The sequence below is a fragment of the Camelus ferus genome, chromosome 24 (genome assembly GCF_009834535.1).
Source record: "Camelus ferus isolate YT-003-E chromosome 24, BCGSAC_Cfer_1.0, whole genome shotgun sequence".
In the NCBI taxonomy this organism is placed as follows: Eukaryota; Metazoa; Chordata; class Mammalia; order Artiodactyla; family Camelidae; genus Camelus; species Camelus ferus.
Window position 1 is genome coordinate 12,719,671 of NC_045719.1, and position 16,697 is coordinate 12,736,367.

The following is a 16,697-nucleotide window of genomic DNA, read 5'->3' on the forward strand; positions in this document are numbered from 1 at the left end:
GTTTACCTTCTACTCTCAACTAGGAGCTTACTAGACAGCCTAAAAGGATGGACAGAAAGGGGTTCTCTGACCTCAGGAGGATAGATTTTAAACCACTCAGGTGCCTGCTTGCCAATACATCTGCCTAGGTTAAGTGTGACTTTCTTTAACACAGATCTGGTTGCTATTTTTTGAGACATCGGACTTCGGCGACTCCAAATTACCGAAGGCTATGAATAGCTGCAAAACGACTTAAAAACAAAAGTGACCACCCAAACTGGCTTATCTGTTTGCAGGATGGCACTAAGAAATCTGGACCTAGGGGGAGGGCACAGCTCAGGGGCAGAGTGCGTGCTTAGCAAGCATGAGGTCCTGGGTTCAATCCCCAGACCCTCCATTAAAAAATAAATACAAAAGAACATATATATGTATGTATACGTATAACTGAATCACTTTGCTGTACACCTGAAACTAACACTGTAAATCAACTACACATCAATAAAAATTTTTAATAAATAAATAAGCCTAATTACTGTCCTCCCAAATAAATAAAAACTGCCAGTTTAAAAAAATAAATGAATAAAAATTAAAAGATAGAAACAAGCAGAAAAGAAAACTTAAAAAAAAAAAAGAGAAACCTGGACCTAACATCACATCACATCAAAAGGGATCTAAAAAAATTCCAAGTATTAAATAAAGTCTAAAGGATTAATGATGAAAACAAGGATGAAATTCCTTAGTTCTTCTGTTGATCTTATTATATACTTAATAGCTCTTTAAAAAAACCCCAAAAAACTGCCACTAGGTATTTAAAAAAAAGTTCTCCACCCCTGAGAATCTGCATGGCTGCATTTTGTCTAACTCCTAAGAGCCTATCGTCAATATCCAGGGGAATAATCTCAGTACTTAATTCCTTTTCTCACCATCGATTGGAAATCAGTGAAGTGCAAGGGGTTGGCCGACTTTATAAACAAGGTATTTATAAACCAACCTTCTAAATATCTTAAAAATTTACACATTCAAAAGAAAAAAAAAAGATTTCTCAAAATAAGAAAAGCTAATTAAAACAGAAGCCAAGGTTTCCTAATAAATTAACGTAAGTCTGGAACACAGCAGAACTGCTTAAAACATACATGGCTTCCCAACTTAGTAATGAATGTCATACAAAAGCAACACATTACTAAAAAAAAAAAAAAAATAGTGCATTTGTATAGTCCTGCTAAACTAATAAAAAAAAAAATTTCAGTGCTGTTATCTACAGATACCACACAACTGCTTCCTCGGAGCATGGTCATGCAGACAAGCCTCAATCAGTAAGGAAACTAATTTAATTCAAATTCCATCCAGTTGAAAATAATCATCATGGGCTGCCCAGAGTTGGTGAGTATGAATGCATTACTGAAAATCTGGTTGGTAATTGCAGGTTGCTATTTATGTTGACCAGAGTTGGAGGAGTTTACTTAGCAAGATGTCTAGGCAGACAGACCACCGAGGCAAAACACACAGGAAAATCACTCTTGACATCCACGCTAAAAACAGCCTAGACCCTCTCTGCAGTGTCTCGGTGTGGTTGTTATTTCATACTGTCAGATACACTGCTGGTGACAGAATGAAAATTTATGATTGCAGTTATTTTATTTTCAAGTAATGTGCTACCACAAGAGATTTTTCTAGTTCAGTGGAGTGTAAGTTAAATAGTCAAGGCTAAATATTATTTTCTAAAGCCCTAAATTTTTCTGCTTGTAAACAGGTATGCACAAAATACTAATGGTGACAATCTTTTGAAAGATATATTTTTTTAATCATCAGGATGGGGGGCTTGTTTGCCACTGAGTCACCAATTCCCAAATATGTCTAGTAACACACAGGCCATGGTGTTAAGTGGAGAATAAAGGAGAAAAGCTCTAAAAGAAACTTGTCACAAGACATGTGGACAGTTAAGCTAGCGCTCGCTCCTCCCCATGTTATTCCATAACCTTTTTTTTTATCATCATCATTATAACTAAACTACACATCAGGAAACCTGGGCTCTAATTCCAGATCTGTAGCTAACAATCGAAGGAACTGTCTAATCATGGGAAAAGTCTATCACCTCTCTGAGCTCCAATTTGCTTATCTGTAAAATGAGGGGGTTGGCAAGAAATGCTTTTAAAACAGAATGGGAAAATGCAAGGGAAACATGACTACCTAAACATATTAAAATTGATGCTAAACTTGCTAAAGGCAAACACAGAGAAGACCACAGGATAAAAAGGGATGTTTTTCACCTGAGGGGAAGTTGGTAAATGAAAAACATAAAATTCAATGGTAATGAGGCTGAAGAAGAACTAACATACTTTTAGCCCAGTAAAGGAGAGTCCTAAAAAAAATGCAAAAAAAAAAAAAAATACTGTCACTCCCTCCATTCCCTCTGGCCTAGTAATTCTACTTTTGAATACAAATCCCCAAAGAAAAATATCCCCAAAGAAAAACCAAAGTTCTCCAAAAAAGAATCTCCATAGCAGCACAATATGTGAGAGAAAAACTGGAAACAACCTGTAAGTGCAAAAATAGAGGCACATTAAGCAAAATCTGGTTTTGTTAACAAACTGGAAGAGAAGCCTGGTTGGCCATTTTAAAAAATTCTGAACTCTTCTGAAAAGAGAGGGAATATTCAACATGACATTTCATGATGAAGGCTGATCACAAAATATACCTGCCCTCTTTTTGATTTACAAAGAACTTAGTGATGAAAACCAGAAGAGAAACTGGAGGAATAGAACTAGCTCACGGGGTCCATTCTTTCTATTAAATTGATCATGAGGGCAAAAAAAAAAAAAAAAAAAAAAAAAAGTGGTTGGGAAGAGGATGCTCTCCCGGCTAGAGTCCAGCTTTTTTTTTTTTTTTTTTTAACATGTCCTGTTCTTTGACGCAGCTTTTCTACCATGACTGTAACACCTTCCACCTCCTTCTAATGCTTAATGTTCTTCAAGTACCTTCAGAAAGATTGTGATTTAATTGTTTGAAAAATAATCAACATTCATGGCATCTCTACACCAAAACGTTCACGGTCTGTATTAGGTCTAGTGTCCCAGGAATAGATCCCATGAAACCTTGCTATACACAGTGTTGGACTAACCATCGTCCTCTCCCCAAAGGTCATCGTGGGAATTCAAAGGAAGCATCAAGGGTTAGGAGTTATGACTTCAACAGGCTCTTAGACTCTAAAGTCAACCTTAATAGAGTAAGACCTGCCAAGAGGCAAATCCCTGGCAAAACTGTTGCATATTTCTTATGCACTATTACTTCTTTCCTTAAACACCATAAATCACAAAGCCATGGCAAAAGTGATCACTGTGGTCGGCCGAGCATGAGATCCCTTCCCGCTTTAGAATATACGTGGTGAATGGATTTACTGCAGTACACAGAATTCATGAACATAATTACGACATGCTATTTAGTTGGGTTCAGTGTATCCACGCATCTTTGGATTATCATCCCACCAAAAAACTCCAAGATATAAAAGGTAAAAGCAAACAAACAAACTGTAATTCTTCTAAGTAATGACTTTCCAAAATAAACATGACCGGTGACGACACTCTTGTAAAAAGGAATGTTGATGTTTCACAAAAGCCTTCCTCCTTCAAGAAAAAAAAAAAGTTTTTTTCTACTAACCATATATTATGAACATTATGTTTTAAGCATTAAGATGCTGGTACCCTTTAACATATTCTGTGAATGATAAAGAAAAAAAGCAATGATGTGTCATGAGAGAAACAGTTTTATAAAAAAGGTTAAGACATAAAAGGGCTAACAACTGGACATAGCAAAACGGTAAAAAAAATTCTACCACATGCTATCCTACACACTTCCCTCAGCGATGTCTAGAACACAAAGTCAAAAGTGTTTTCAACTGTTTACGTTTATAACTCTAGCAAAGTTTCACATTTCTAAGTAATACTAAAAGCATCCCGGCAAGCAGCTGTGCCCGAATTCTACTGTCTCCAGCATTATTTAATAATTAGAAAACAGGCTTTCATTTTCAAACCTATTCAGCATGCCAATGTATTTCATTTTAAATCAGTGGTTTCTAGTGGCAGACCATGTGTTTATTTGTATCCAGCAAATTTCAACAAGCTCTTAGAAAAAGAAACTAGGAGATGGAATTATCCATTTAAAAATGAATCTCAAAAATAAAATGCACAACTACAAATTCCGCTGACATTTCTGATCTGTCTGAATGATTCTTTAGAATCGTATCAATATATTTTTTTCAGTGTTTAAGTATTTACGGCTCACATAGGCCCTAGGAGGCCACATAATAATTTACAGATTTAAAGAAAACAGCAAATGTGTAGAAGAACTCCAAGACTTAAATGAAGTTAAAAATCTACACCCTTTGATTTGAATTAAACCTCGATCGTGCCCACCCCGTTGGCCACTGGATGAGATAGCAATTCAGTGTTGAGCCAGTCTGATTTAAAATTTACTCATTAAGATAACCATGTAATGAGGCCGGGACAGTAGGATGTCTTAAAAAAAAATCAACTTCAGAAAGCTCACACAGGTGTGAGCAAATCACAATCAGAACAGAAATGAAAATAAAATGATAACCTGCACCAAAGTACCTCAGTAGCTAAGGGAACATTTACATTTCAAAGTCCTCTGTCCCTGGTATTCTTAAGTATGGTACCACTAAGGTTTGTCAGAGCTGCAGAGACACTTCAGTTAAGACTGTGTGGTAGAGCCCTGTGTAAATTAATTAGTTGAGGTTGCACAGATTTCCTAAAAGCAGCTCTCTAAAACAGCCTCAGAGACATGCACGATTTGTGGGGAATTAGAATTTAAATACAACTTATTAATCAATTCTTCTTGCCTTCCCATTTCAATGACATTTTGTGTAATGATAAATAAGTCCATGAAAATATGACTAACCAAAATTTCATTTGCTTTCAATTAGAGGCAACAGAAGGGGTTTTCCATTTTGCTTTCAATTTCAAGTTTTACTTCAGATTTTATCTAGACTTACTGGCAAGAGTTTTCAGATGATAACTATAGTGAACTTAATCTATATTTCGATAGGAGATGAGTCCATATTTGAGATTCACATATAGTACATCTAAGTCAGCTATCTGGTAACTTCTATAGACAATGTCATAAAAATAAGGATTTCATGCTTCTGCCTTGAGACTTTACCTGCTAAATCTGTTCATTATAAGTTAGCTAAATATCAAAGTTTGACATGTCTTATCAGAGATAATATTATAGCTATTTCTTTAATTCAAAATACTAGGTAGATTACAGCCGTAAATAATTTTTAAAAGCAGGAGAATCAATGTTTGGTAAATATGGTTCTTCAAAATAACTAAAATGTAGGCAGAAACATTGTAAAAATTAATTGTGTGATAGTTTCTACTGTAAATTAAAAATGGAAGATCTCTGATGTTTTCAAGAGATCAGGAGCCTTCTAATTATGTACATAAGAGACTTATGAGCTCTTCTGTAATCCTAAAATAAAGTCCCTACAGTCTCATTATAGGGATTGTGAAAAATTCATACTTGTTATACAGCAGAGATGACACAGAGGCTTTTAACTGGCTAACGTGTTTCCAGAGCACAGATGCTGTGTGTACAAGTGTATCTTTTGAGATCATACCATTGAGAAGAGGCTGTCCTTCGAGCACATCTTGGGACAAGACTGCGCTGTAAACGTCTTCAGGAAATCCAGTCTTGCATAACGCGATCTCACCAGAAGCCTCCACAGACGCCTGCAACACAAGGAAAAAAATGTGTGCAATGACTGCTACCTCCTTCAACGGAGAAACATCCCGCTTGGCAGAAAGCCTCGGTTTTCCCACTATTTTGTACAAATAACCCCTTTGTTTTCATAATGGTTACAATTAGAATGTAGAGGGCAAAGGGTTAATCTTTTCTGATAACTGGAGGAGAAGAAACAAATCCCGCTTGTCTTGTCCAGTAAAACTGAAATAATACACATTCTAGGCCCTTCTAAGGACCAAACATTTCCATTAAAATGGTCATTGTGAATGAAGAACTCTCCAGTGAACCTGGGCGGCGGGGGGTGGGGGTGGGGGTGGGGGGTAGACAGCCAAAGAGCTTTCAGGCGCCACAAATCACCATCACTAAACTTCACAAGAAAAATGTCCACATTCAAGGATATTGACTTTTATATTCTCATCTAATTCTCTATGCAGTCTGTTTCAATATACCCTTTAATTAAAAAAACCAAAATCGCAGTATACTTACTGAAGGACATAGAGTGCTTTCTACCAAGTAAAACCAGTCAATTGAAAATATATATTTCTGTAGACTCATAGACACAAAAAACAAACTGTTGGTTACCAAAGGGGAAAGGGGCAGGGGAGGGATAAATGAGGAATGTGGGATTAACAGAGACACACTACTGTATATAAAATAGATAAACAACAAGGACCTACTGTAGAGCACAGGGAACTATATTCAATACCTTATAACAACCTATAATGGAAAAGAATCTGAAAAAGAATATATATGTATATAACTGAATATATATATGTATATATATATATACATATAACTGAATCACTATGCTGTACACCTGAAACTAACATGACATTGTAAATCAACTAAACTTCAATAAAAAAAAGTACATATTTTTCTAATCTGAAGGGCAGTGATACATGAAAATGTAAATAAAGATGACTACAATTATGTTTTCTTTTTAGACTTGAAAATCAGAAAGTCACTGTCTCTTGCCATCTTCCTCCCTCTCATCACACAGTTAACTGCCCAGTGTGTTTAAAACGTGATCATACCCAGTGCCATCCACTGACCCCTCCGAGTTAATGTCCCTACTTCTTCCAGCCCTGCTGACATCATCGCGGGATGATTAAGCCTCAGCAGAACTCATGCAGCATTTACATTAATTATAAAAATCTCTATCCTGCGTTGATGGGGATCCAAATATAGGAGGAAGAGAGTGGACAGAAGCTGCCCCAGGGAGGGGTTTCAACAGCTGCAGGGCCAGCCTGTGGAGCGGTCAGCACAGGCAAGGAGAACCTGGAACCGGGATGAAGGGGAAAGGGAGGCCCCAGAACAGAGACCTCAAAGCAGCTGCAGGAATGAAGCGACACAGGGCAGCTTCACAGCTGAACGACTACCTGGACGATGCATGGGGAGCATCACAGGTACTGAAGTTGCAAAACTCCAGACTGATCTAGTATTTTAACTGTTCTTTTCAGATCCGAGAAAAACAGGAAAAAAAGGACATTTGGACTTTTGTAAATAATCTCAAACACGTATTGGGAGCAACAGCAAGATATTAGGTCCAACCCATCAAATTAGCGAACACTGTTGTCTGCTATGGGCAACAAAGGATTGTCTGAAGTCAAGGATGCAGAGTGACTAACCCTCTTCCAGCCCTCCTACACAGGTGTTAGTGGAAGCTGGTACAGTCACCTTGGAGTGTATTTTGGAAAATTTCAGTGAAGATGTAAGTGGACATCTATGGCAGGTATAGTCTAGGGAAGAAACTCTCCCCTACGTGCCCCAGTGGATGGGCGCAGGAATCCTCACCATGGCATGATTATAACCGCAGGACCCAAAACTGCCTAAACACCCAACAACAGGAGAAACGGACTAATAGCTTTCCACTTAGCCAAAAAAAAAATAATAAAGCATTAAAATGGAAGAATTGGAGATACATTTATTCACAGAGAAAGTTACATCTCAAAACAAAACAAAAAAAAGTCAGTTTAACTTCCACGTTAGATTGAAAGAGAAATTTAATTACAAATCAACCTAGGCATGACTATTATTTTTAGTAAGTTCAGAAATCTATTTATATAACACTCCAACTTCAGACTGGTAACAAGGTACACTGCATGTGAAATCCTGCAAACAAAAACCAAAAATCCAAAGCATGATGGATGACTCTGTTTTTAAATATACAGTTTAAATTCAAAGGATAATACAACATTATCGACACCTAAGTAGTTAAGAATATAAAAATGAAGAAGGTAGTGATAAGCACCCAATTGAGGAGAGTGCCTCCCCCAGGGGAGGGTGAGACAGGAAAAGCATCAGGAAGAATAGTACAGGCGACTTTGATTTCATTTGTCATCACTCATTTCTTTCAAAAAGGATGTAAAGCAAACAGGGAAAAATGTGAGGATGTGCCCGGGCACATGCGTGCAAAGTAGATTACTCCCTGCATACCCTGCACCCTCCAGAAAATATTTGAGGCTCACGGAGAAGTAAGAACTTGGGCTTCCAAACCCCGTCAAGTTCGGGACACTGGGAGATATTTTTGCTACTTGCCAGCTGCAGACATCCAGGCCCCGAGCCTGGGCCTGGCACAGAGCAAATGCTTTTAGTTCTCTTTTAGCTAATTGAAACAGACAAAGGGAAGTCCCAGATCACCATATAAACTGGACCAGTGTGTTGTAAATCTCTGTCCCAACAATAGATTTTAGGGGCCTCTTTACCTCTAGTCCTCCCACCACGGAGGGGGGCCATGGTGGGCTTCCAACCCAGGGAGGCAGGGGGAAGAGAGCTCGGAGGGGCAGCTGGCCAGAGGCAAATGAGGAGGCAGGCAGTGAACAGGGCCACTCTCCATCCCGGGTGGTCTGGTTAGGGCAGCGTGCACTTTTACAGGTGAGCTCCCGAAGGTCATCGAAGTCTAAAGACCAGAGAAAACTTGTCACCTTTAGCTCCACTCCTAGTGTCTTGTTTTCCAGTGGATCTGCCCTCAGGGAGGGAACTAAGCAGTATCCTGCCCCCCATCCAAACCCATGGGAATGGGATGTCAAAGCCACGTCAAGTCCATCGGTAACGCTGCGAAGGTTCACTTCTGAGTTTTCGTCGACAACTTAACTCAGAAGACGAAACTTCTGTCTCCCATGCATTGGGGTCCATGTCTCTTTTTGAGTTATAGTTTTATCCGGGTATATGCCCAGGAGTGGGACTGCTGGATCATATGGTAAGCCTAGTTTTAGTTTTATAAGGAACTTCCATACTGTTTCCATAGTGGCTGCACCAATTTACATTCCCACCAGCAGCACAGGAGGGTTCCTTTTTCTCCACACCTTCTCCAGCATTTATTATTTACAGACTTTTTAATGATGGCCGTTCTGACTGGTGTGAGGTGATACACCATTGTAGTTCTGATCTAATTTCTCTGATAATTAGCGATACTGAACACCTTTTCATGTGCCCCTTCTGGACACACTTTATTGTTGAAACTGGAAGAGGGGGCGCTACTGGCTTTTCGTGGCTAGAGGCCAGGGATGCTGTCAGTCACCACACAATGCCCGGGACACCCCCATCACAGAGAATTAGCCAGCCCCAAATGTCAACAGGACCAAGGGTGGGGCACCCTGCTCCACAGCAGGAAAATGAGTGACCACTATCTTTAACATCCCAGCAGTGGGAAGTTCACTATCTACTCCAACAGCCCACAAAACTCTTACTGAAACAGCCTCCTTTTCAGAAAGCCCAAAGCCAGCCCCTTGGCTTCCCTCCCCTCCCCACCTCTGACACTGACTGATCACTCTGCAGGGCCCAGGAGGTTCCAGAAGTTCAAGGAGAGGAAAACTCATCTCAAAAGTTCCCTGTACAAGGAAGGGCTGTGAATCACATGCATTTTCCTGATACTGGAGTGATGCAGGGGTCAACACATGCATATTTGAGGCTTTTCAGGCCATGGGATCTCCACGGAACCTACTCAGCTCTGCTATCATAGTGTAAAAGTGGTTAATCAGCAAATGAATTAAACATGGCTCTGTTCATTCAAATAAAACTTCATTCACGGACACCAAAATTGGAATCTCATGTAATTTGCAAGTGTCGAAAAATATTCTTCTTACGATTTTTTAAAAAGCATTTTAAAATGTGAAAATACTCTTGGCTGTACAAAATCAGGCATCAAGACCAAAGTTTGCAGATCCCTGGAATAGGAAGGATGCTCAGCTTTATAAAGCATCACCATCTCGTTTCTTTCTCACACTAGCCTCCTGGGGGAAGTGAAATTATCCGCATTTTATAAATGAGCAAATAGGCTCTCACTTAGAGGTGACTACCCAAGACCTTACCTCCAGGGAAAGGAAGAGGCAAGATTCTCACCCTAGAGTCTTGCCAAGCACAACGAGTAATTACAGTTCTTTGAAGAAACATACACTGAGTGTCCACTTGCCACAAGAAACAGAATAAGACACAGCCCTGCCCTGAAGAAGTTCAAAGCTTAAATTGAGAGCAAGACAGAGATGATTGCAACAGAAAGCAGTAAGAGAGAGGGAGAGATGCGGGGGGGGGGATGAGGAGAGCCCAGGGCAGGGGCCTGGGGGCCGCTCAGGCAGAGTCCAGGAGCAGCCGGGCAGTGGGGGGTGGCGGGGAAGCCGTCTGGGCGGTCACTGCTTGAGCCAGAACAAGGCAGCAAGAAACAGCGTCCTGCCTGGGGAATTACAATGAGTTCGGTGTCCCTGGAGTCCAAGAAGCAAGGCAGGGAGTCAAGAGTTGAAGCCGGAGAGTTAGATGGGGTTAGATCATAGATGGTGGGGGGCCTGGGGCTATCTCGTTGGCTGTGAGGAGCCAGGCACAGATTTTAAGCACCGGCAGATTGTATTTGATAGAGAATTCTCTGATGCTTCGTGGGAAATTGTGTGTGTCGGGGGCGCAAAAACAAGTGACATATGGGGGACAAGTTAGGGCACAGACTTGAATCCGGCAGGGGCTGCAGGAATCGGGAAGGGGCGATTGTATCAATATGCAGGCAGTTAAAACTGATTGACAGGGCTCGGGGAGGGCAGGGGCTCTGAGTGGAAGGGAAGGAGGGAGGAGTGGGGGAGGAAGTCCTGCCCTCCCCCGGGTTTCCGGCTGAGTGACCGTGGACATGAGTGGCACCAACTAAGAAAGATAATCGCAGAATGATAACACCAGGCGCAAAGTGCTAAAGCAGCAGAACGGGATGATAAATCTGCCTGTAGGAATCAAAGAAGACTCCGTCGCTGCAGTGACATTTAGGCTCTGTCTTTAGAGATGATTAAAAATTTGCCAGGAGAAAGAGGAGGAAGCGGAAAAGGGCATTCCAGGCAAAAGGTGCAGCGGAGACAAAGGCCCTGCTGATTTATATGGAGCGTGTGGTGCACCCAAACAACCCAGGTCTTTTTTAACCAGGCAACTCTGAAGTCGTGGCTTCCAGATCTTCGCCCTGATTTGGGGCCCCGAGTCGGGGGGAGGGGGCAGCAATCACTTGACCCTCCAAGATTTGATATCAATAAATTAATAATCCTGTGCAGGAGTTTGCAGTCCAGGCTTTCAACATGTCAGGATGCCTGAGTCTGACTCCTGCCCACCACTTTCTCTCTGTGAGGCCTCATAGAAGTCCCTGTTCCCCAGAGTGTACAGTATGTGTAACGAGATCGCTCCCACTCACTGGGGGGGGGGGTGAGGATTAAACAAGATCACGCTTGAAAAGCACTGAGAACAGCGTCTGGCACATGGTTATTCAATGTATTAGCCGTTAGTAACAATCCTATTAATACTATCATGACAGCACGAATCGACCTCCTGGAATATCTGTTCGTCAGCCCAGTAGTTCCCAAACTGGCTCAGCAGAGCAAGTAATCTGGGACATTTGTCAAAAATTTGGATTCTTGGATCCCAACTCAAGACTCACTAAAACAGAATCTCAAGAGATGTGGGGGATGAATCTACATATTTAACAAGTACTGGTGCAGCACTGCGTGTGCACATATGCAACCCAGAATCTCCATCTCCCCAAACCTTGCTGAACTCCAGACATAGCGCATACCTATCTTTCTGCCTTCGTCTTCAAGGTGAACAACTTTGCAACAAAAGAAACAAAGAAACAACTTTTTTTTTCCTGTTCTGAACAATTCCATGCCATCTCCTAGCTTCTGTGTACATCTGAAAATGAAAATTGCAAGCCAACCTTCCCTCATTACTGCTTGGAGAATTCTGCCCCAGGTCAGCATGGGGCTGTCTATTCCTTTGTTTGAACACCACATCCTCTGGATTTTGCTTTTCTTTTGGGACACTATTCCATCCCCAGTCCTTTAGTAATCCCCCCACTCTCCACCATCCTTCCAAGATGCAAGCAGTCTGCGAGTCCTCCCAGCCCACCAGGATGAAGTCCACGCTGGCCAGAGGATCTGAACTCATTTCGTGCAGCTCTGGGCGCTCACACAATCAGCTCACCTATCTTGAGTTTCAATTTCCTCTTACAAGTATTTGCTCTCCTCTTCCCAGGCTGAAGATCGACCTCCTTGTCTAAAAAGGACAGAAGTGTAATAGGAGTTGAGGAGTTCTGCCTGCTTGTTACTTTGAGCCTATCTGTTCCAGTTCTGAACTCGCAGGGACACCGCTTTTTGTTCTCATAATTTTTCCGGAGTCTCAAGACCATGCGCTTCCAAGCCCTGAGTCCACTGCTCTCTTAGGGCCCCATTGTCGTGGTTATTTTTTATAGTTGTCCTTGGTCACTGGCTCTGGTGTCCAACTTCGCCCCAAGTTGCTCTAAATCCAAGCTCTTAAATATCCCACCGAAGCCACAGAGGACTCTCCCAGCCCCCGTCTCTTCCTCTTCTTCCTGATCAAGATCACCGATAATTACTGCCTCAGAACTTCACATTGGAAAGCAGCTTGAACCTAATGGAGTCTTTCTCTTCTCTTTCTGGCTCAGACGACTGCCCACCTAAAACCTAAGATCACTTCCTTTTTCCTCCTCCACATAGTCTATGGTCGGAATCTGGTTAACAACTGAAGTACGGAGAAGTAAATTATCAAATGCAGTCCACCAAGGTAGAAACCTCTTTTTACTTTATATGTCTGTTTCCCTTCTTCTTTATAGAAATAAAGACAAGAATGTGTTCAGACTGAGGCCTCTGTGCAAACCTGCTGAAGTTCAAATCCTGTCTCCATTCCTACCATCTATGTGACCTTGACAAGCTTCACTTCATCTGTGCCTCAGCCTCTTCCTTAATAATATCACCAACCATAATAATAACTACTGGCCTTATAGGATTGCTGTGAAGCATATAAAGGGCTTAAAAATAATACCTGATCCACCATGAATATTAGCCATTGTTACGATATAGTTGTTCTGTGGTGAAGACTTTTATCTCTTCGCTACACGAATACTGGAGAAACAGTTTTAAAGAATTTTGTGAAATAGGAATACTGACAAGAAGCCAAGGAGACCAAGAAGAAAAACTCATTCATAAAACATGTACAAAAGAAAACAAGTGAAATTCCTCCCATGATCTGTGATTTGTTGGGGGGGTGGGGAGTGGCCGTAGAGGAAAGGGTGTTACAGCTGTGATAATACTTTTATTATGCACTTCTGTCTTCTAGACAATGTAAGTAAAAATAAATAATTACTGAAGACATTTTTAAAGGGGTTGGTGGGGTACACGGTAATAGAATCACAGAACTGTTCAAGACCAATTCCGCGTGACTAATTTTTTTTAAACTTTTTTTTAATCCTGCTTTTTTTTAATCCCTATACAATTATAATTGCCAGATTTGTTACATTTCACAGGATTCCGCCCATGATGTGGGAGGCCACGTTAAGAAGATTATTCGAGAGCTAGTGCTACTCTTTAAAGATTTTTCTCTGTGTCAGTCATGCCACTGATGACACTTTGAATTTCAAATCCCTGGAAACATGCTTCAAGTGTGCAGAAGTTCAACCCTGAACTTGGATGTTTTTTGTTTCATCATGTACCATCCTGGAGGGAGAGCACAGCATTGTGAGTGGGTTCTTGAACCCTTCCTTGCATGCGTGATACAATCTAGACCAGCTTAGGTGCAAAGAATACTGGACGGAGGCCACACACCGCCCCCTGTGACCCATCTTGTGATTTCCATCTGTATTTCAACTTCATTATTAGTATGGGTCCTTGACTATCCTGAGGATCAGTACTTTCATTTTTTCTGATTTTCATTTCTTTTAATCAAGGAATGACAAAGAGAATAGTCAAATAACAGTGTCAACGCTGGCCCAGGCACAGGACAAGTGTGCTGAAATTGAGCTCCGAGCTAGAAGATAGCTTGATAGACAAAAATCTGAGTGCTCATCCGAGATGCGGTTTACAGTGTCGACTTCTCAGGAGCTGGACCTGTCAAACCCTAGGACCATATACAAACAGGCATCAAAGAAGGTCCACAGAGATCTTCGCAGTCCCCGATCTCTTCAGCTCACGTGAGCGGAGGCTGCCTAGGCATCAAGGCTTTGTCGGATGTCTATCCCAAAAGACACACAGTTTACCAACAAGTGCCCTGGATGCCTAATGTCAGGACAGCAACACTACAGCTCCAGGTTGACTCAGCTTGTAAAAGTGTAACACAATCAGGGAGACAGTGGCCCAGGCAGTTACGCAATTAAACCGCCACTGAAAGTTCCAGAAGTGCCCAGGGCAACTCCAGGAGATGTGGCCAATCCTGCCTTCCATTGATGTTGCCCTGTCAACTCATTACACTTAGCAGAGACGGCAACATGCTCATACACAATGTTCAAAATTTCATCGAGTGGTAGAGGACGTAGCATCAGATTGTGTCTGTAATCGTTTTGGGAATTCCTTTGACTAAATACACTGAGTGTCGGTGATGGCTAGTATTTATCGAGTGCCTAGCAGGCGCCTGGAACGGTGCTACGATGCTTTCCATGCATACATCTTAACAATCCTCACAAAAACTTGACGAACTGGGTACTATTACTAGTGCTATTTTGCAGGCAAGGACGCAAACTGAAAGGAAATTGCCCCAGATCATTTAGCTAGTCAATTTAAGGATGATATTCAAACCTACACCAAAAGGCCTTGGGGACCACCCTTAACTACTGCCTGATCACACACACACACACAAAAATCAGGAAGCATACGCAGGCAGTGGCTAAGGGCTGGAAATTGTCCTATATGAATTATGACCAAGAGACAAATCCACCTCCTGCCATTGTGAACTTTTTCCTAAAATATGATCCTCAAATATGACTGTGATATATGTAAACAGAGCAATTTCAATGTTTCTGTTCACTGTGGAAAAAAAATGAAGAGGAAAAGACATCCAGTCAAACTTTTATAAACATCTTGTTTTGTTTTTCTGTTTGTTTTTGTTTTTAATGGAGGTATTGGAGTTTGAAGCAAGGACCAACTGCATGCTAAGCATGTGCTCTACCACTGAGCTATTTCCCTCCCCCTACATCTTGTTTTTCAAGTCACCCAAATCTCTCCCCCTACCCTCAACCAATGTCAAACTCTTCTAAAAACACACATGGAAAATTATCAGTAAATACCTATCACGGCGAGGATATTAATTTTCAGTAGGTGATATGGGTGAGGGCAGAATGACAGTCTGTAACAGACTCTTCGTACACTGTCTATACCCCAGACTCCCTGGACTTCATGTACAATTAGGTCTGTTACATAAAACCTGGAGCACGGTTTCACTTTTTAAAAATGGTTACTGACGTTTCCAGTCCCTGTAACTCTGATTTAATTTGAAGAGCTGGCTATAGTGATGATTTATCTAATTTTCAGTCCCTGATAAGATAAACCCAACCAGATTATACCATTGTTCTCATGAGAAAATCACAGTCACACCACAGCTTCCAGAAAAGTGTTGCATTGAAGAAGGCTCTGTTAATAACAACGTCAGAGGTCAAAGTCATCCCGCACCCTGCTCCCTCGGCAGCACCCTGTCCGGCCGCGTTCTAGCAGGTTAAGCGGTGAAGAAGCAAACCCACCAGGCCTGCGCGCTAACATCACCAGTTTCTGTTTCAACTTGGGGGCGGAAGACTAGCACTTTCCTACCCTTGGTCATCGTGAGTGGTTTATGTCTGGCCTTTGGACAATTTCAATAGACTATGGGGGGGGTGGGGGTGCTTCTTGCCTTCCTGTGGATGGAACTCTGCTCATTCGAATACTCGCACCTGTTTCCCTCTGCGCATCAGTCATACTCTGAATGGCAGTTCTCAAAGTGTGGTTTTGGGACCCCAGTGGGTCCCCAAGACCTTTCCAGGGGAACTGAAAAGGCAAAAACTATTTCCATCATAGAACAACATTGTTTTCCTCTTCACCCCCATTCTCTCACGAGGGTAAAGGGGAGTTTTCCAAAGGGCAGGTGATGTGTGACACCTTCAGAGAGTAAATGCAGAAGCAGATACAGGACACCAACTGGACACCAACTATCTTCTACCATCTTCTGAGATTTGCAAAAGTGTAACAGCCCAACGCTACTCTTCCCACTACTTTCATTATTGTTTTGGAAAATACAGCTATTTTTCATAAAAATTGGTATTTGTGTTACACATGTAATAATGCATTTAATATTTTTAAATAAATTAAACAAATACCGTATAATTTTCTCAGTTTAATTTCGAATATGCTCAAGAACGACAAAGATTACCCACATTCTAAAGGCTCATTAGGGTACCTGATGATTGTCCAGAGTCTAAAAGGGTCCTGAGACCAAGAAACGTGTGACCTGCTGCCCTAGCGAGAAGGGGGATGGACTGAGCTCATCAGAAGGCTGAATTTGAAAGAACAATCTGGGCTGCTGGTGCCCAGCTCTGTCCCCTACTCCCCCAACCTGAGAGTCGCAGGCCCACAGAAAACAAGCGTGGTGATCTCATTTTCCACGCTGGGAGCTGGCGCAGCCCGTGCAGCATCTGGCGGGGGGCGGGGCCGGGGGTCCAGCCCCGCCTGCAGCGGAGTGAGCTCCCAGGT

At 41.8% G+C, this 16,697-nt stretch overlaps 1 protein-coding gene across 1 annotated transcript in view; it reads right to left on the reverse strand.

The window, feature by feature from the left end:
• CDH2 (cadherin 2) overlaps positions 1 to 16,697 on the reverse strand; it is a 194,070-nt gene that overhangs the window by 159,743 nt on the left and 17,630 nt on the right. The window contains exon 2 of the mRNA XM_032467500.1: positions 5,615 to 5,726. Within this exon, the coding sequence (XP_032323391.1) occupies positions 5,615 to 5,726 (112 nt within the window). The remainder of the gene's footprint in view (positions 1 to 5,614; positions 5,727 to 16,697) is intronic.